This window comes from Akebia trifoliata, chromosome 2 (genome assembly GCF_017979445.1).
Source record: "Akebia trifoliata isolate Shusen 1 chromosome 2, ASM1797944v1, whole genome shotgun sequence".
Lineage (NCBI taxonomy): Eukaryota > Viridiplantae > Streptophyta > Magnoliopsida > Ranunculales > Lardizabalaceae > Akebia > Akebia trifoliata.
In genome coordinates, this window is record NC_141376.1 from 28,554,196 (window position 1) to 28,575,907 (window position 21,712).

Below are 21,712 nucleotides of genomic sequence, written 5' to 3' on the forward strand. Positions count from 1 at the left end.
AATATCTTTACCATTTCTTCTTAATTGATTAACAATGGCCAATACTCTAGTAAAATAATCAGAAATTGGTTCAGATTCCTCCATGAATAAAAGTTCAAACTCACTTCTAAGAGTTTGAAGACAAATTTTTTTAACTTGCTCGACTCCTTTATTGCAAGTTTGAAGCTTCTCCCACGCTTCTTTGGCCGTAGTTGCATTTGAGATCTTCTCGAATGTTTCTTCATCCACTGCTTGATAGATGAGGTAGTGAGCTTTCTTGTCTCTCTTTCTTGAATCCCTCAAGACTTCCCATGGTTTGGGAAAGAGCAACATCGTCTTGCTCCTTATGTCCTTTCTTGACAACGTCCCACACATCTTGAGCTCCTAGTAATGCCTTCATCTTGATGCTCCAATTGTCATAATTGCTCTTGGTGAGCATTAGAACTTGGAAGGGGACCATTCCTCCACTTGCCATTTTTCTTCATGAACCTGGCTGCTCTGATACCACTTTGTTGAGAATTAAAGAGAGAAAATTGGAGAGAATATTTTGGATGGAAGAGGTTTTTTTATTATTGAATTCAACTTGATCTTTTTTTGGTTGATACAAAATGGTGAGAGAACATCTCTATTTATAGGACTATAGATTATTTTAGATACACCATTAAATGACTTAGATTATTCTACATAACTCTTATATACCCATTAATAAATGAGTGTTCTAGAAAATACATGACTATTTCAAGAGACTCTAGTAAATAAATGAAAATTCTAGAAACTCTAGCAATTACAAGAATATTCTAGAAACTTTAGAGACAACCTATAATAAATCAAATTTATTATTTCAACATGACCAATATCCAAATTTGTATCCATAATTATATCCAATATTAAAAATCATCCGAATAAAATTTCGATATCAGAAATATTTGGATAATATTCAATATTATCCCACAACCTGATTGCATAGGTGTTCCAACTTGCATATCAGTTTGTCCCCCATTAGACAAATATTACGAATCTCCAGAAAATTTCAGACGTCATACTCCAATTATCTCCAAGTATAACGAATCTCCAGAAAATCAAATCAGCCTGATTTACCATTAGCCTAGTGTCAAGTGGGAACAAGTTGCTCGTGCTGGCATTATGAATAAAAATATGTCATCTTCTATCACAACGCCAAGAGTAGAGATCCCATCACCATCTCAAGTCATGGTTAGTGAACAACCAGTATGCCACGTGTCACTATAATCCAATTCCTGGAGTAGGGACTTTCACTCCTTGCGTTATTATGGACCTCCCAACGCATCCCTCATCTCACAGATCCACACCCAACCTCATCAGCGAGAGAGAGAGAGAGAGAATGAATTACACAATATTTGTTTTGTTTATTTTCTTTGTGGGGATAATATGTCTTCGTGTCCTCACCTCTTCTACAAGTGGCAGAAAGAAGTCTTCCCCTTGTAAAGCTCCACCTGGTCCTCTTCCTCTTCCCCTAGTCGGAAACCTCTTTAAACTTGGGAAAAAACCACACAAGTCACTTTCCGAGCTCGCAAACATCTATGGCCCTCTGATGACTCTAAAGCTCGGAAGTGTTACCACAATAGTAGTTTCTTCTTCAAGCATGGCAAAAGAAATCCTTCGAAACCATGATCAATCCTTTGCTAGTCGAACCATTCCGGATGCAGTTCGATCCCTCAACCACCACGAGTTCTCCGTGGTGTGGTTACCTACTTCCCCAACTTGGCGCAACCTTCGAAAGATTAACAATTCACAAATATTTTCCACTCAAAGACTCGATGCAAATCAAGGACTTCGACGCCAAAAAGTGAATGACCTCCTTGATTACATTCGTGATAAATCCAAGATTGGAGAAGCGGTGGATATCGGTAAAGCCGCTTTTGTCACCACGCTTAATTTGTTATCGAACACTATGTTCTCTGTCGACATGGCTCATCTCAACTCCGAATCTGCACAAGAATTCAAGAATCTTGTGTGGAACATGATGGAAGAGGCAGGTAGACCGAATTTGGCAGACTTCTTCCCGATGCTCCAATCCATTGATCCACAAGGTATAAGGCGTCGTATGGAGAGTTATAATAGTAAATTAGATGATGTTTTGGATGGAATTATGAACAACAAGTTGTCCAAATCTAATGATTTAATAGATAATCTTCTCGGACTTAGCCAAGAGAAAAATTTCGAGTTCAGCCGACAACATATCAAAGCTTTACTCAAGGTTAGTACAACTAAATCTCTATTGATATCTCATGTTTATCAAATTTTTTTTTTTTTTTGGTGGTGATGGTTATTAGTAATTTGGAATAAAATGCTGATACACCACGACGATAACGATGAGAACTACCAAGTTAATCGAAAAAAAAATATTCTATAGGGTTCTGGAAATTTACATCCTATGAAAAGTGTACTGATCTTTCAGAAAAAAGAAAACACATTAAGCTACTTTGAGATCCTCGGGATTCTCAAAAATGTATCTCTGAAAATAAGACTTTTTCTAACCTCAAGTACTGAGCCCACAGTTGAGGCCCTTAATCAAAGGGACGGTGAACTTAATCAAAGGGACGGTGAACTTTAACTTTAACTCATGAGAGCATTTTTAAGTTGACTTATCCATGCATTACATGATTTTAAAACTCGTCCAAGACCAAGACATATTGTTTGAGTTAACTCGGTATTTGAAGTGAATGAGACCAACTCACAAATCATTTTTTGATGGAGATTTTGGATTCAAACCGAATTTTAAAATCATAATGCATTACAATCATCTTTGGACTTTTCTGATCTAAAAACGCGTCAAACTTGTGGTTGAGATGGAATGCAAATACAAGTTTTCTAATAAAGAGAAATATAGGTTTCATTGAAATTTGTTTAGCCATATAATCCCACGGCACCATCTTCTCAAAAGTCTAGTCATGTTCGGTGCTGGGACCAGTAGATAGTGACATGTCAGAATAGAAAAGAAAGGCCACAACTTTCCCTCTCATTTGAAATGAGATCGTGTCGGCCTACTTTAGAAAATGTCATTTTATGTTCTTTGTTTGTAAAACTAGGCCTATCAATGGATAGTCAAAATTCAAATTCGAATTCGAATTCGAATTTGAAAAATTGAGTATTATCCAAAATTTTCGGATATCAAATTTGGATTCAGATAGTTTTTAATATCCGATAGCATTTCGAATACGAATTTGGATATAGGTGAATTTGAATTCCATAATATCCGATTCGAAAATAATAATTTATTTTATTATTTTTTTAAGTATAAAACATTAAAAGTTAAAACTTCGGTTCTGTCGAAGTCGAACAGAACTCAGCCCTCTGCCCTCTGCCCTCTGCCCTCATCCTCACCTCATCGTCTTCAACCCTCATCAACAGCCCTATGGTTGGCCTGATCTAGTTACAACAGCCCTCGTGTCGTCTTCAACCATCATCGACGGCCCTCATCGTGCTCAACCCTCAACGAGACATCATCGTCTTCAACCCTCAACGAGATATCGACAGCCATCATCGTCTTCAACAGTTCAACCCTCATCGTCTTCAGCTGAAAACACTTGTCACCATTGGAATCTCTCTCAACGGCTCACCTTCAGCATCGGCGTCCATTGACAGGCTGAATCGGCGTCGAAGTCTCTCTGTCTCTCTCTCTCCCTCTCTCTCAAAAGCTTTTTACAGATCTCATCGTCTTCCACGATCTCAACCCCTCGCGGTCACCGTTGGAATCTCTCTCAGTGGCTCACCTGGGACATCGGCGTCCATGGATAAGTCGAATCAGAATCTCTTTCTCGTCAAGTTAGGGTTTCTTTTTTCTGATAAATTTCAGATAATTTCGAATAGTAAATAATTTCGGATTCGAATCAGATAATATCGGATATCCGATAATTTATTCAGATACGAATTCGAATATTCGTTAGTGGTATCCGATCGGATTAGAATTCGAATTAGAATATCACTAAAAAAATTCGGATTCGAATTCGAATACATCACTATCTGATCGGATATCTATCCGTTGACAGGCCTACAAAAAACCATCAACATCAAATCTTCGAGGGTTCTTTTATCATTGTCATTATATATATGAAAGCGTTTAGCATCAATCAAAAAATCTCACGTTTCATCCTAAGAAATTCAATCGTAGGATCTTAATTGATCGGACGGTCAGAATATAATTTTCGCAGCTGTAGACCATTCAGGCGAGACACACTGCTTTTGTCAGATTTTTTTACTTATTTTCAAATAAATCCCTTCTTATGTTATTTTACAATTAAATCTTTACGTTTTACAATTATCTCCCTCTCCACTCTAAAAACCAAATAATTTAGATATTATATTTGTATTCGATTACCTTCTTCATCATCTGTCTTCTTCATCGCTCCTCCTTCATTGAAGGTTGAAGAAATTGCTGGATTGCAAATTCGACGGAATCAAACGATCAACCCTTATAAACAAGAATGCACTACGTGAAACCTGGAAACTTCTACAGAAAAAATTGAGTGGCCAAGGCCCACGAATTTTAGAAACTGAATTTTGACGGTCAAGGATGGTCGAAATTCTTGATATTCCCAGATGTGATGGCTTAGAGTTGTCGAATTTCTCTCATCCTTCATTAATTTGACAGATTTAGCCCGTCAAAAAAAAAATTTGACAATGAAAATTCGATGCCAATTCAACCTTTTGGTTAGTCGAATTTTATGAAATTTGACGGCCTTGGGCCATCAAATTTGGGCTTTTTTCACATTGTGATGGTTTGATTCATCTGAAATGAGATGAGTTCATCTGAGAAGAAATCGTATTTTAAAACCAAGATAGAGGATGATTAGGATTTACATTGGATCACATATTGCATCCTTATAAACCTTTTGATCCTTCTTTTGCCATATTTATGGAAGAACTGGCAAGAAAGTGAATCATTAGCAAATAAGAAATTGAACCATTAACTAACACCTAACAATATTACAAGAATGGAAAGGGTTCTTCAACATTGTTTCAATCTCTCTCTTCATTTTTGTAATGGAGTTTTTGAAATAAAGAAAAAGATGACTAAAGGAGAGGTTTCTGCAGTTTTAAATGAATTAGAGTTTAATTGATGTAAGTTTGTGGGGAAAAACAAAAAAGATTAAATTGGGAAGAATTTATATTTCTGTTTATTTTGACGATTAGGATAGGATTTTCTATTTTATAGAGAAAGAATATTTTCACTTGTTTAATCCTTCATTTTGTTCCTGATTAATATTGAAAGGCAATTCTTTTGTTTAAATGTGAATGAAGCTTTGTCATGTCTACCTATTACATATGCTTATACAAAATGAGATTCAAAGCTCTCTATTAATGGCAGTCTTAGGTTTTCCCTCTCCCCACAATTTACAAACACCTCTCTTTCTTATTTCTCTACATTAATAGAGGACCTATTGAGAAATTAGATGTCAAGAGAGCGAGAGGGGAGTAGAAGGAGGAGGGATTTTGATTGAGACTGAATGGATGAGTTGCAACTAAAGGGGTTCAGTTGAAGTTGAATGAAAGAGAGATTAGAGAGAGAAAGAAAGAGAGAGTGAGATAAAATAAAAAAAATAAAAAGTATGAAATGGGTTAAATAATGTGTGGTCAGGGAGGTGATTGTAAATAAATCATAAAATTAGAAAGGATTTATTTGGAAATAAGTAAAAAAATCTCACAAAAGACTTTGCGTCTCGCATGAGTGGTCTACAGCTGTGAATATTATATCTTAACCATTTAATCGATTAAGATCCAATGGCTGAATTTCTTAAGGTGAAACGTAAAGTTTTTTGACTGATGCTGAACGCGTCCCATATATATATAGAGATAGAGAGAGAAAGAGAGAGAGGGTGGCCTTGGGCCGCCAACGTTAGGGAAGCCAAGATGAAGTTAACATGTTTATTTTATATGGCTTAAAAGTTTTAGATTGAACTCATTTTTTGAGAGGGTGATCTCTATGATGAGAAGATCATCCTCATCAAAAAATCAATCGAATTTAAAATTTCTAGGTCCATTAAAAATAATTTACATATTTTCAGTAAATAATCGATGATTCACAATTCTAAACCGCTTTTAAATGACTTCGTAGTTTTAGATTCGACTGATTTTTTGTGAGGATGATTTTCTCATTATAGAGATCATCCTCACCAAAAATCAGTTCAATCCAAAACTTTTAAGTCACATAGGACAAATGTGTTGACTACATGTTGGTTCCCTAATGTTGATTGTCGAACCTGATATATATATATATATAAGGTGGCATTTAGAGGCCCTAAAGAGAGCAAACATTGTTCTAAACATTTGTTCAATGTATGGGTTAGAGGTTTTGGAATGGGCTGAGTTTTTGTGAGGATGATCTCTATGATGAGAAGATCATCCTCACCAAAAATCAGCTCATTCTAAAACTTCTAACTTTATCGAAAGTGGATTATAAAAATTGGATTGTCCACTATTCTTCAACTTGTAAACTAGGGTTAGAAGTTTCGGAATGAGTTGAGTTTTGGTGAAGATGATCTCTTCACCATAAAGACCATCCTCACAGAAAATTAGCCCGTTCTGAAACCTCTAACCCCTATTTAAAAAAATGTTTGGCTCTCTTTTAATATATATATGTATATAGGGTCCCGTTCAGCACCAAACAATTTAGCCAACCATTTTTGTCTTTGTAGACACCCTATTTTTGCATCCGCCTGATTAATCAACTCGTCAACCCGATCGCAATGATTCCTAATGATGAATATTAATTCCATTGCTTTATTTTGTTACCAGAAATATTTCAGAAATCTAGATGAGGTATCTCGAACTGACAAAACTGTAGAAACCATGCTACACTAGGAAAATATAACCCCAGAAGCTTAGAAATCATCATTTTTCAGACAAAAAGAAGTTTTACGATAAAAATCACTAAAAATGATCAAATTACCAAAATACCCCTAACCTCAAAACAACCCTAAAGCCTACATTACGCTTAGGAAAACTCTCTCAAACACATAAAATAACAAATCGAAATCAAATAAATCATTTCACCAATTTTAACAGAATTCGACAAAATTAGGAAAATGCCCTCATAAAGTTCATAACCATTTCACACAAAAAATTTCATAAATGATACAAAATAATATTTCCATTGAATTCCTTATGAAAAATCGATTCTAAAACATCCTAGAACATTAAAAATCGACTTAAAACGTGAAAAGTCCTCTCCGGGGGCAAAATAGTAATTTCACAATTTTCATAATTAAAAATTTTGAAATTAATAAATAAAATATTAAATAATTAAAGTAAAACATTAATGAAATTAATTTAAAATTCTGAACTAAAAAAATCGATCAATCGAGCTCTCATGAAAAATTGTTGAGGGTTTGTGAGATATTTCTTTAAGGACCCCTCCATTTGGGGGTCCAAAGAATTAAAGATATTTTAGAGGGGGGTTCTCCAAAAATTTTATGTCAATCAAGCAAGACTAAAGTCAAGGTATTAAAGTCAATCAAGTGAGACTAAAGTCAAAATTAAAGTCAATTAAGCAATACTAAAGTCAAGATATTAAAAGTCAATCAATTAAGACTAAAGTCAAAATATTAAAAGTCAATTAAATAAGACCAAAAGTCAAAATCCTAATAGAGTTCTAATTAAATAATAACTTTATTTAATAGAGTTCTAACTAAAATACAATTTATCTAAAACAATTCTAATTAAAATACAACTCTACCTAAAACAAGTCTAACTAAAACACAACTCTAATTAAACACTAACTCTATCTAAATCAATCCCTAAAAAAATCTATAAATAGAGGTCCTCAGACCCTATTTTCGTATCAAATCATAAACCCTAAGAGAAGTAGGTCTAAAAGCCCCCTAGCCTCCCATAAACCCTGGTTTTGGAGCCCCAACTCCTTATCTAACATCCCTTCTTCGATTTTAACCTAAAAAACACCTAAAAGTCCTTCAAAAACACCTCAAAATCCATAACAAACTCGAAGAGTCCAGATCAAAAAAAGGAGATACCTTGCCTCAGAGATCAGAAATTAAATCCGAAGACAGAACGAAACAAGGAGTACGGTACAAGGAGCAATTTTTGTCGGATCTGAGGGAATAAGGTCTTTGCTATCGGAAATGTATAATCTCTTACTTTTTTTTTATTATCAAGGTTTTTTTTAGCAATGTAATTTATTTGGGAAGTTAGTAGAGACCGGCTTTGGTCGAGCGGGGTTGGTGCCTAACACCTTCCAATCCCGTAACATGATCCCCAAATTCAGTTTTTTTCTATTCTAGATTAGTTCTTTATCTATTTAGAGTCATTGATCAGTTCCTAGACAGTAATAACTAGGTGGCGACTCCCAAACCTCAAGGGTCAAAAGCGGATCCGCACACATCGAGGGAACTTTCAGTCCTACATGAGTTAGAAGGTTTGGAATGGACTGATATTTGGTGAGGATGATCTCTACGGTAAGGAGATCATCCTCACCAAAAATCAGCCCATTCCAAAACTTCTAGCCCCATGTTTACAAGTTGAAAAACCGTGGACCGTCCATTTTTTGTAAACCATTTTTCATGGGGTTAGAAGTTTTGGAATGGGCTGATTTTTGGTGATGATGATCTCCTCACCGTAGAGATCATCCTCACCAAAATCAGCCAATTCCAAAACTTCTAACCCATGTTTTGAAAAATGTCTTGCCTATATATATATATATATATATATAGGTCAAGTGATTTTGACAAAATCCTAGACAATATTTTAGATAAAATTTTGTCTTATATGGCTAAAAAGTTTGAAATGAACTGATTTTTTGTGAGGATGATCTCTATATTAAGTATATCATCTTCACAAAAAAAAAATTAGCCTATTCTGAAACTTCTAACCCAATGAAAGGTGATTATAAAATAATGGTAAAAATTAGACGATTCACGATTCTTCAACTCATAATCTAGGGTTAAAAATTTTAGAATTTGCTAATTTTTTGCGAGAATGATTTTCTCACCATATAGATCATACTCAAGAAAAATCAGCCCATACTAAAACTTTTAGCTCATATGAGACAAAATGCTTTATCTAGAATGTAGTCTAGGATTTGTCAGAATAACGCTACCTTATATATATATATATATGTAGGTCGGATAATTTTGACAAAATCCTAGACAACATTTTAGACAAAGTTTTGTCTTATATGGCTAAAAAGTTTCGGAATGGACTGAGTTTCATCAATTTAATTCGAAATTCGAAATCGTGTTTTACAAAGTTCTCTTGCCCGTGCAAATAGGGGTTTAGTCTATTCTTTGCAGTTCTTTGCACGCAATTCCTGCAAAGAAGGGCAGCTGTAGACACCCAAATTTGAACGGGCCCAAATTCGAAAGGGCCCAAAAATACAGACTTTTCAATAAAAATTGCCAACGGGCCTCAAAAGCCCAAACCAATCGAAATATGACATTTTTTGACAAATCAAAGCCTCTAACACCTCTCAATGGGTTAGTAGGTCCACCAAAAAGATTTGGCATGCTCCCATCTACCGCGCTCCATTCAAAATATCGATTTTCCAACAAAGTAGGCCAATGGGCCTCAAAGGCCCAAAGAGTTAAAAAGTGACATTTTGACCAAACCGAGGCCCCTAAGACCTCTCAATGGTTTAGGAGGCCCCCCAAAAGGACTTAGCCTACCTTACGCTTTCCCAATATTCACCGCTCCGCTTCCAAAATCAAAAACGCCAAATTTTCGATGAAATTCTCCAACGGGCCTAAAAAGCCCGATTTACCAACACGTGGCATTTTGATTAATTCAATAAATTCAAAAATCTCAAAAAATTTAATAAATTAAAAAAATATGAGACTTGGGATGCCTACCCCTTCTCTACTACCACCGCTCCGCCTCCGAATTCGTAAAAACCAGAGACCCACCTAAGGCCCACAAGCCCTCAATTTTTCAAAATCCAATTTCTCACCTTACCCCTAACCTAAAATCAATCCACATCAACTAAAATCTAAAACCAACCTATACCCTCAAAATTCATTCCAAAATAACCCTCAACCAATCCCTAAAACCCCAAACCATTTCATAACCCAAGTCCAAAACACTCCAAAGCCCCTAAGCCCAAATCCATATCCAATTTATATCCAACCTACAACCCTAACCCATCAACCACTACCCACATCAACCAATCACCATCTTGATAATCAAAGATGACACATGTCATCACCCCATCTCACCTCCCTCACCCAACTACCTATCCCATTAATTTGCTTTAAATCACATCTACCCACACATCAACCCATCACCTTTTCTCTCAAATCAAACACATCTACCCACACCCCTAACCTATACCTCCCCTAATCTACCCTCATCATTCCCTACAAAACCTACACCTACAACCTAAACCTACACCATCCTCTCAAGTCAAACACTCAACCTCTCCCATCAACCTATCCCAACCCTTCATTTCCAACCACTTTAACACATGACATCATCTCCCACACCTTCCCAAAATATCATCAACTACCTCTTTAAATCCTCCATTCTCTTAAATCAAATTCCATTTAAATCACAACCACCATCTTAAACTCACCTCACCAAACACTCCACCCAAATGGGTTGGGTATGATCCAAACCATTTGGGTCAAAACTCACCCATTTAACCCCCCTTCCCTAAATACCCTCCAATCTCCTCTAAATTACACCCACTTTTCTCTCAAACTCATAACCATTCTATCCTTTTTCTTCACTTTACCCCATTATATCCCTAAAATAACTCCTCAACATCTATAAATACCCTCCTCCTTTTCCCAAAAATGGCCCCCAACTTTCACTACAAAATTCTCTCCAATTCTCACTACTAACAACCATCACCAATCCTCCTCAAGTCTCATATACAAAAAAAAAATTATTATACTCCACTCATCTCTTTCATCATCTCTTCTCTACTCCTTCAACCATACAAGAATTGTATTTTCATAAAATACTAAGGACTCAAGAAGACTCAAAGAAGAAGAAGAAAAGAAGAAAGAAGATACAAGGTGGGTTCAAGGCAATCCCCCCCTCTCTCTCTTCTACACCCTCTCCTCCTCCCTCTTCTATCACCCCTCTCCCATTCATTTTATTTTTTAGGATGAATGGACCCCATGGCTAAAGGTCTATAAGGGTCATTTCCATCAATGGAATGACCCTATGATCAAGCCGAAAATGAACCCCTGTCTAGGGTACAAATGCACAACACGTGGCACATCATTTTTTGTATTTTTTTAAATCAAAATGACCGAGTTGAGTTGAGGTTACCAGTATTTAGTGGGGAGAAAAGGGTGCCTAACACCTTCCCTTTTCTCCAACCGAGCCGTTTACCCGAATCTCAAGGGTTGATTTATCTTTATCCATCGAGAGTCACCAAATACCAAAAATGTCACATTTTCTAAAAAAAATGCACATCGGGTGACCATTCACACCCACTTACAAAAATGAATGGTGGCGACTCCAAACCATTGTAGATGTAGTCATCGTAATTGCGAAATCACGTGTTTACACTCTCTTCTTAGTTACGTCATCAGTGCCACATGTCAAATAAGTGTTTGGCTGTGAGTAAATAGTCACTCAACATTTTGGAACAAGCTAAATGCCAAGGGTATTTGACCTCATGATGTTCAGTGATGCTCCCCATCATGTCCAAAGTGCTTGAGAGAGGGAGAGGGGAGTCATGCTGGGGTGACACATGGGTGACAAAAACTCATGGTGTCGTGCATAATACTATAAATGTTTTTTCATGAGATACGAGTAAAAAACATCTACGGTTATGTGCGCACCACCACATCATTTTTGTCACCATTGTATCTTTGTTTGTGCCATTCCAACATTTTTCGAGAGAGAGAGAGAGATGGGTTGAAAGCTGACAGAAGAAATAATTTAGTTACATTAGAAGAAGCATCCTTTTTATATCCGCCATTACAATTTAATTACAAAATACAACACCACCTCTTATGGTGAATATTTGAGGGGCCTTACATGTTTTCAAATTGATGACATGTTGTTTCGTCTCGTTATTCTCTTATGGACTAATGGTTACCAATTTCCTTGCCCCCATTGACTCTCGCATGGAGGATGAGCAAAAGTGAGACAATTGAATATCGAGTCCTATCCTCTCCACGACCTTGAAGATATGTCGCTTCGATAGAACTGGCCTGTGCCCACTATCAACTCTGACACCTCCAACAATGAGGGGATGAAGGTACCGCCTTCTACCCGTCTTGAGGTGGAGGAAGAAAAAGATGAATGACCTCTTTTGAAAAGGCTGAGGAGGGGCACTAACCACCGTTCTTCCAATACTAGCCCTTCTGAGGCCCCTCAAGCTCCATTGCCTTCTGTTGCAGCCCCTGCTCCTCTGGCCCTTGCTCCAACCCAAGCCTCAACCTTAATTTTTAGGTCGAGGCCTAGGGGAAGTAAACTTTCAAGCACTCCCTGGCTTGTTTCCCCATCCATGGCCAGCCAACTGGTCACAGAATAATGCTCCGCGCTCTCCAACTCACGGATTGCATAGGCAATGTTTGAGTAATCATGTTTCCACAAAGACAAGACGATTACCAACAAGCATTTCGCAGAGGACTCCACTCGGTTCTTCTACAATATATTCCAAGCAATGGTTACGGTGAGTTTTCCCAGTTCTCTTAATTTTTCTACTTTTAATACATACTTGCTGAGTTCTTGTTTCTTTTTAAATACAACATGGCGTCCACAAGCTTAGACAATCTAGGGATGTGACCATTACCAATTGTGAAAACATCGAGGCAGCTACGAAGAAGTTGCTTCGCGAGAGGGATGCCACCATGTCCAATAATCTAAAGATCCAGGCTAACTTGGATGCCATGAAATTGGAGCTCCATTGCTCGAAGAAAAGGTTGGAGTAGGTGAAGTAGGATCTCATCGTAGTTGAAGAAGAACTTGTCTTAGTCAAAGGGCAGTTAGAGGCTAATAAAGTAGAGAAAGAGAAGACGTTTTAGGACTAACTTACTCTCTTCCAAGCTCAGCTCGATGACTCAGAGTCAGTTTGGGAGGGGGCTGACAACAAGCTAAATGCCAAATTGAAAAAGGTCGAGCTGTCTTTGGAAGGGAAAGTCGTTGCTGCACCCACCGATCTTGTTGAGATCTCCAAGGATAATGTAGATGCTCTCAATACTGCTGATCCTACCTCCAATCCTTTGTAAACAATTTTGTAACTGACCAGCTGTAATAGATTTTATATTCTTAATGAGAAATGACTTTTCCTTATCTTTTTAATCTCTTAAGGAAATTTCCTCGGGTTTAGTGTAGATTGAATAAGATTTTCCATTCCCAAGTACCTTAGTTTCTTCATTTAGTCGGCTTTTGGTTCGCCTTATGAGCCATAACTTGTACCATTAGACAGTCATGTTTGACTCATCCAACAAGCCTGAACTTTTGGTAAACCAACCTCACACGATCGGGCTTAACTCCCATAATAGGCCAATACTTAGATAAATAATAAATGAATTGATTGAAATCCTAGATCGGGCTTAGATTCCAGAATGAAGAAAGACTTAGATAAAAATAGAATAACTGATCAAAGTCCTAGATCAGACTTTGATCCCAAGACATAAAATAACTGATCGAAGTCTCAGATCGGTCTTGGATCCTAGAATGATCCAAGACTTAGATAAATAATAAAAGTACCAACCCCACATAGTTGGACTCGGCTCCCATAACAGGCCAGTGATTTCATTAAACCAATCCCGCACAGTTGGGTTTGACTCCGATAATAGGCCACGACATTTGCTAAACCAACCTTACACAGTTGGACTCAGCTCCCATAATGGGCCAAGGCTTTCGCTAAACCAGCCCCACATGATTAGGCTTATCTCCCATTATAGGGCAAGAATTTTACTAAACCAACCCCGTATGATTGAGCTCGGCTCTTATAATGGGTCAAAGTTTTTATTAAGTCAACTCCTAGTTATGTCGACATATTTAATGAGAATTAAGAAAAAAATCTTTATTGATATTACTTCTTAAGGTTAAAGGCATTCCATGGTGCCGTAATTACATCTCCAGTTCTAGTTTTTAAATAATATACTACGACTTCTCCTACTTGATGTACGATATATGGTCCTTCCTAGTTTGCTCCGAACTTTCCATTATTTAGCTCTCGTGTATTGTAGAACACATTTTGTAACACCATATCGCCGATCTTGAATGACTTCTTTTGCACTTTCCAATCATATGATCTCTTCAACTGCTGTTGGTACTTGCCAAGCCTTTTTATTACTTACTCTTGAGTTTCATCTAACCAATCGAGATTCTGTGCTATCAACTATTCATCCGTGCTTGTCTCGGCAATCTGTGTTTGTTGTGGGGACTTGAACCTCAATAGGGATGATTGCCTCTGTTTCATATGTTAACGTAAATGGTGTTAACCCAGTAACCCGTCTGGGCGTCGTTCGATATGTCCCACAACACGCTGTACAATTCTTGTACCCATCCTGCCTTATGGTCAATCAGCCTTTTCTTCAAGTTATCTATTATTATTTTGTTGGAGGCTTCTGCTTGTCCGTTCCCTTGTAGATATCTCGGTGACGAGTAAAGTGAGTGTATTCCATATTTTTTATAGTGTGAGTGGTATGGCTTCTATCTACTTCGTAAAATAATCCGTTGCCACCAATATGAATGTCTTACACCCTATTTCTCGAGGTAGAGGACCAACAATATCCATCCCCCAGATCACGAACAACCAAGGAGCTGTCATCAGATGGAGCTCTCTCAAAGGTTCGAGATTCAGCCCAGCATACCTTTGGCATTTGTTGCACGATCTTACATACCTTTTGTAGTCCTCTTGCATACTCATCTAGTAATATCCTTGAGTCACTACTTTGTTTGCCATCAACCAACCCCCCAAGTGATTCCCGTATATTCCTTTATGTATCTCCACCATCACCAACTTGGACTTCTCTAAGTTCAAATATTTTAAAAGTGGCCTTCGAACGAGATTCTGTATAGCTCTTTGTCAACTAGTGTATGTCTTTGACTTTGTAGAAAAGATTCCTAACTTTCTTTTTGTCTTTCGAGAAACTTTTTGACTTGAGATATTTGATGTAGTCACCCCATCCAATCAAGTGTTCAGTCAATCTGCATACACTCCTCCAATTGATGGTCGATGATTGCCTTATGCTGATATCATTGAAGTGATGAATGCCAGCGACTGCATGTCTATTTTTGTCCCATAGAATTTTTCTTATTTTTATCTCCGCAAATTTGTCGAACTCTTTCTTTAATACTGCCTAGTATCTCGCCATCCATTAATCCTTCGCTTGCTCTTCCTCACTACACTAATTTACAACTAGTTCTGAGTCGATAAACACTAGAAGCTTGTCGATCTTCAGTTCTTTTGCCATTTTGAGCCCATTTATGACTGCTTCGTATTTCGCCTCGTCATTTAAAGCACCATAACTGAGCTTCATTACTTTCTCAAGCCTATCTTTGCTTGGGGTTACCAGTACTATGCCGACCCCTGACCCACTGTAGTTTGACGACTCATCTACGTACATTCCTTACCCTTTCTGGGCATTCCATGCTTCTAATTCCTCCATTGCCACTCTTTTTCTTCCTTCCAATCAGGATTGTCAATTGGAAAGTTAGCAAGGAAGTCTGCCAACACTTGTTATTTCAATGTCGTTCGTCTTTCAAATTGTAAATCATGCTCTCCGAGTGTTATAGCCCATTTCATCATTCTCTTGGATTTATTTGACCTATGTAACATGTCCCTTATAGGGTGATCAGTTACTACCTAGATTTGGTGAAACTAGAAATATGGTCTGAGTTTTTGGGTCCGGTAAACTAATGGCAATTTGACTTTTTTAGTTCTTGGGTACATCACCTCCATTGGGGCGAGTGTTTTGTTGATGAAATATACTGGATATTCTCGTCCGAGATCTACCCTGAATAAAACTGAGCTTATTGATAGCGTTGTGGCTGGCAACTAAATCCCTAATTCCTTTTCTTCTTCTGGAGTACTAAGTATGGGCGGCTGCCCCAAGTATTTCTTCAGGTTATAGAAGGCTGTCTTGTATTCCTCGTTACATTTGAACCCTTTTCCTTTCTTCAATAAATTGAATAGTGGTCGGCACCTATCTGAAACTTTTGAGATGAACTTGTTTAGGGATGCTATCCTCTTAGTTAATGTTTGCACCTATTTGAGGTTCTTCGAACTTGGCATCTCAATCAAAGAGCATATCTAATCGGGGTTGGCCTCGATTTCTCTTTTAGTAACAATATACTCGAGGAATTTGCCAGATGATACTTCGAAAATGCACTTCTTTGGGTTTAATTTCATTCGATACTCTCTCAATTGTTCAAATTTTTCCTCGAGGTCCGTTGAGTAATCTTTTGCCCATTTTCTTTTTACTAGCAGATTGTCGATGTAAACTTCTACCGTTCTCATGATCATGTCTTCGAACATTTTGGTGACCAGCCTTTAATAAGTTGCTCAGACGTTTTTTAGCCCGAAAGGCATAACTTTGTAGTAGAATAGCCCTGCTCTATTGTAAACGACATTTTCTCTTGATCTTCTAGAGCCAAAGGGAATTGGTTATAAATGGAGTATCAGTCCATAAAAGACATCGTTTCGTGCTCAGAGGTTGAGTTTACCAATCTATCTATCCTCAGCAAAGGAAAATTGTCTTTTGGACAGACTTTGTTTAGGTTGGTGAAGTTCATACAAACTTTGATCCTTTCGTCTTTTGACATAGTCACTACGTTAGCTATCTATTCGGGATATTGATCTCTTTAATGAATCTAACCTTCAAAGGTTTGTTGATTTCCTCTTTTACCGTCTCCTTGGTTTCTACCGAACTGGTCGAGCTATTTCGTTTATGTCAATCGATGTCACATGACAAAATGATCTATTCCCAACATGTCTTCAAATGACCATGCAAAAACATTTTTGTTGACTCTTAGAAATTGTACCAACTTATCCTGTTCTTTTTTTGGTAGTAATGTCCCAACATTAGTCATTTGTTCTCTACTAGTTTCGAGATCCACCTGTTTCATCTCTTCAATCGAGGCTACCCATTCTTTTAGCGATTCTTTTTTCTATCATTGCTACAATTGCTCGTCTTCATCAAATGGTTCTTTCATTTTCTTCCATGACTTGATTTCATCTTGTTTTTCGAATTTGAGTGTTGTTGTAAAGCATCGTTGGGACATATCTTGATCTCATCTGATTTCCATTATCCCTTCTCTACTTGGTAATCATATCACCTGGTGGTAAGTTGAAGGGATTGCTTTCATCTCGGGTATCCATCTCCTTTCGAGTATGGCATTGTACGCCAAATCTACATTGATGACAGTGAACCTTGTCATAACAACTCTAGGGCCTATTATAACTGGAAAATCTCCCCGATTTAAATAGTTAAAGCTCTGTTGAATTTGAATACGGTTGATTGAGTTGGTTCAAGACTTTTTGACACACCCATCTTCTTTGTTACTCTTAAGAAAAAGATGTCCACTGCGCTTCCTGCGTCAACCAAGATTCTCCGGAGGTGTACACTCCCAACCGACAGTGTTATTACTAGGACGTCTTGATGGGGTATAGCTATACCTCAGATGTTGTCTTTAGTGAATACTATTGTTTGTTCTCCCAAGGTAGAACCTGATCCTTGTACTTCACCTACTCCTTGGGATACATGGTCAACATCGACCTCGTGACATATCATTTTTACCATTGTCCTGTCCATTCGTCTAGTCTTCTTATCTGAGTCGTACCTACCGGTGATCGTGTGCACTATCATCTACTCTTCAAGCTCTTGGTGTCTCTCTTCCTTAAGATGTTGGGGAGGTGGCATCTTCTCTTCACCTCTCCGATCTTTTTATCTCTCTTTGGTAGTTGCCGATACAAACCTTCTGAGTTTTCCATCTTCAATCATGTCCTGGATGATATGTCATAATCTATATCAATCTTCGATCGAATGATCTTTTACTCTGTGATACTCACAATACAGTTTTCCTATTTTCCCTCGGCACTCTTGAGGCGATTATACGAAACTCGGGTCATTTCAAATGTGCCTCAATATTTCGGACATCTTCTCATTAAGCGGTGTGTACATCCATCCTCTTTTCGACCTTGACCGCCCTTTCAGTTCCTAATGTCATTTCCTGCCATACATTCTTCGATCCATTCGATATTTTTGGGGCTTTGGGGTCCTCCATATTAAATGACAGTTTGTGCTACCAGCCCTCTAATTTTCAATGACTCTTCTATTAGGATGTATTTCTCTACCTTGGTATTGAGGTCTTCAAGTCGTGATGAGTCGGACTTGACCAATGATTCATACAACCGAGTTCCAAGGATGATTGCTACTATGTAGGCTGCACACGTGGTCGCCTCATCCAGATTTTCCACAACCAATATTTTCGTCATTAAATGAGTCTTAAAAGATTAGATACTCTCCCCAACTTCTTGTCATAGATGGAAAAACATGTTTACTCCAACTTTCCTTTTCCATAGGTGCACAAACTGCTCGATGAAGGCTTCTTTGAGCTCAAAGAAGCTCGTTATCGATCTTGTAGGTATCCCTTGAAACCAGGACATAGCCCTATGCTTTAGAGTTGCTGGAAAGAGTTTGCAAAGTAAAAAAAAAAATTGTTGTTCTGGTATAGCACTATCTGACTCCGATAGTGGAGGATATGATCCATAGGGTTTTTTGTTCCGTTGTATGCCTCAAACTTTGGGGGGTGGAATTTTGAGGGTCAGATCCCATTATTGCTGGTGAAAATGGTTTTCCCTTGAGTTCCCGAATTGCATTCCGAGTTCGTTGTCCCAGATCTTTTCCTCAAATGGTTTCCTTATCTCTTTTTCACAACATTTCTTCCACCTCTCTCCTCATCATAGGATTTTCAGATTTTGAGCTTCCCTATTCCGCTTTGATATTTGTTGAGTTCACAGTACGCTCACCCTCAGTTCGTTCTGCTATAGGGGGTGGAGGTCCTTGTTTGCCTTCCCCTACTAGGTTTTCCCCTATTTCGATCCCCTTACCCAATCTTTGTCTGAGCTCTTCATTTCCCTTTCTTATTGCCATGGTCTCATCGTTTTGCTTTTTCAGCCTCTAACGCATTTCTTCCCTCGTCTCTGTTAACAAATGGTGTAGTGCCAGCATTGGGTCTTGCGGTGCTGGTGGTGGATCCATTGGTGAGGAATTCGTCGGCTCTCCAAGTCCTTCATGTCTTGTCCTCACCATGTTGGTCATTTATCTCCTAGTAACGTTTCCCACAGACGGCGTCAAATTTTAGATGTTAAAACTTGCACTACCTCGTGATTCTCACTATTAAAGGAATTATAGCCTTCTTATGCTCCTAAGTGTGCCCGCAACAACACCACTCCAATGCCCAAGTCAGGATTTATAGTATAAGCAATAGTGTAGGGCATTTTCAGAGAAAATTTCATACCTTTCAGTGCCTTGCATCTATGTATTTAGATTGATTTCCTCCCTTAGATCTTCCTGGATTTTCTCTTTGATTTCCGTTTCAATGGTTACATCATTTTGGGGATTTGCCTTGATTTCCGCGATTATAGTTATACTCCTTATTTTATGGGATTTGAGAACCCCAAACTTGGATTACACACCCTTAGAGTGCAGTTAAAGGCAAAATTGACCTTTCTTCTCCTTCTATATTATTTTGGACGTTTGGCTAAATCATTTTGTAATTTAGATGTTCCGCTATGTTTCCTCGAGATTTCCATGTGTTACTTTTTACGAAGAATATCCTACACAGGAACCATAAATGATTTTTCACTTGTATCTTGAGGAAAGTATCTATGGTTCCCATGCACTTTCATGTCAGGGTGTGCGATGTCAAATCACTTCAGCATTATTCTATTAACTAAGTTCATTTTGGAGAATAAACAAAAAGGATATTTTGGTAATTTTAAAAAAACTATCTAACTTTATTATATGGTCCTGACATTGTAATTTTATCACTAAATTGCACTTTAATATGCGCTTGTTTGGCATAATTCTATGTCAATCCCTTAATGGTTCATTTTCGTTACATAGTAGCGTAGATATTAATATATGTCCAATTTGATTGATGGTTTCATCACTATGATCACAAGTTAAATTTTATCCAATCAATTGTGTTTGATGCATTTTTTAATAATTTTTTTTCCTTTTTTAAGTTTAATTTGAGTAGAAGATTAGTAGTTCATGCTATAGAAAATCATTGATTAATACGATTTAGATCTTAGGTGAATATTAGGGTGTAACGAAAAGATGGGATTTAGGGTAACTTACAAAATATTGTTCCTCCATTCAATATGGCCCATTGATTATGGAGGTACGTCATAGGAAAACCTTAAAAGGTAACCTAAAGATTCCGAGTAGAGTAGTAGACATTCTAATGTAAAATGATTTATGCAGGATATATTTATTGCAGGGACAGACACAAGCTCAAGCACATTAGAATGGGCAATGACAGAGCTACTCCGCCACCCAAATATAATGGAAAATGCTCAATCAGAGCTTGAACAAAATATTGGCAAGAACAAGCCCGTGGAGGAGTCAGATATTGCTCAGCTCCCTTACTTACAAGCAATCATCAAGGAAACATTGCGTCTACACCCACCAGCTCCATTCTTAATTCCTCGTAGAGCTGAAACCGAAGTAAAAATATGTGGATTCACTGTCCCAAAGCATGCACAAGTTCTAGTGAATGTGTGGGCTATCGGCAGAGACCCTAACATATGGCAAAAGCCCAATTCGTTCATGCCTGATAGATTTTTTGGGTCAGACATCGATTTTAGAGGTCAAGATTTCGAGCTCATCCCATTCGGTGCAGGTAGACGAATTTGTCCAGGATTGCCATTGGCATATAAAATGATTCACTTGATGTTGGCATCACTTCTCCACTCATTTAGTTGGAAGCTTGATGATGGCATAAAGTCAGAGGATGTGAGTGTTCAAGACAAGTTTGGGCTAACTTTAAAAAAATCGGAGCCTCTCCGAGCCATACCAATCCAAGCCTAAGTTTATTTTCACTTATATTAGTATTAGTTAAAGAATGTTAATAAGATTTGTGTTTATGATTATGGATCATGTATTCCATTTAAGTTCTTCCGCATAAATTAAGGTTCTCTAAATATTTATTATATTTCAGCATTATTTTATCCATTTATGGTTTTTTGTACAAGACCCACTATTAATTCTCAAATTCATGATGATACACACATAGATAGGCTAGACTCAATTTTGATGGCTTGAGCCGTTATATCTATTATTATTAGGTCGAGCTTTGTCTTTGAGTTGTAGGCTCACCTTAGATCAGGATTGGATCTAGAATAGGTACTCATGTTTCATACTAGACTTTGAAAAAGCTTGGAAAGCCCATTAACAATCTATTTTATGGATGATGGTCATTCTTTTAGATTTTTTTATGTTATGGGATTATTTGATTTGGAAGGAAAAAATGTGAGTACAAGAAGATTAGTATTAATGTGATATAATACCCTGATAGTAAGGAACAGATTGAAATTTTCATGATCTCGGAGTATTTGGTAGCAAAGGTAGCACACCCACTGGACACAACCAACCGACGTAGGGCAAGTCTTAAGTGCCGGAGCATGCTTAGTACCTTTTATAATGCTTTAATGCTTTTAATGTAATACAAAAATGCAAGCCATGTTGCGGGTTCCTCCCCACACTCACAAGTGGCATCGAGTCATGGTACTCCAACTAATGTGGCAACTTGTGACTCACGT

General features: G+C 37.6%; 1 protein-coding gene across 5 annotated transcripts; it reads left to right on the forward strand.

The window, feature by feature from the left end:
* The first annotated feature begins 1,091 nt into the window (after positions 1-1,091).
* LOC147410047 (geraniol 8-hydroxylase-like) lies at positions 1,092-21,144 on the forward strand. 5 transcript variants are annotated; one of them, XR_015175577.1, is made up of 4 exons: positions 1,092-2,215; positions 3,370-3,783; positions 6,754-8,098; positions 20,392-20,523. XR_015175577.1 is itself a non-coding variant. In XM_086432237.1 (3 exons), exons 1-3 carry the CDS (start codon positions 1,268-1,270, stop codon positions 20,979-20,981), a joined length of 1,458 nt encoding a protein of 485 aa, XP_086288363.1. In that variant the 5' UTR covers positions 1,189-1,267; the 3' UTR covers positions 20,982-21,144. The 5 variants fall into 5 exon arrangements, 3 of the variants coding, with proteins under 3 accessions (XP_086288364.1, XP_086288363.1, XP_086288362.1); XR_015175576.1 differs by having other exon boundaries at positions 20,376-20,515; XM_086432237.1 differs by lacking the exons at positions 3,370-3,783; positions 6,754-8,098 and having other exon boundaries at positions 1,189-2,048; positions 2,145-2,215; positions 20,376-21,144.
* The last annotated feature ends 568 nt before the right edge of the window (positions 21,145-21,712 follow it).

Coding starts and splice junctions, on each gene's coding strand:
- LOC147410047 (XM_086432236.1), top strand. CDS start 1,268: ATGGACCTCCCAACGCATCCCTCATCTCACAGATCCACACCCAACCTC. Junction 2,216..20,375: donor ATATCAAAGCTTTACTCAAG/GTTAGTACAACT, acceptor TGATTTATGCAG/GATATATTTATTGCAGGGAC.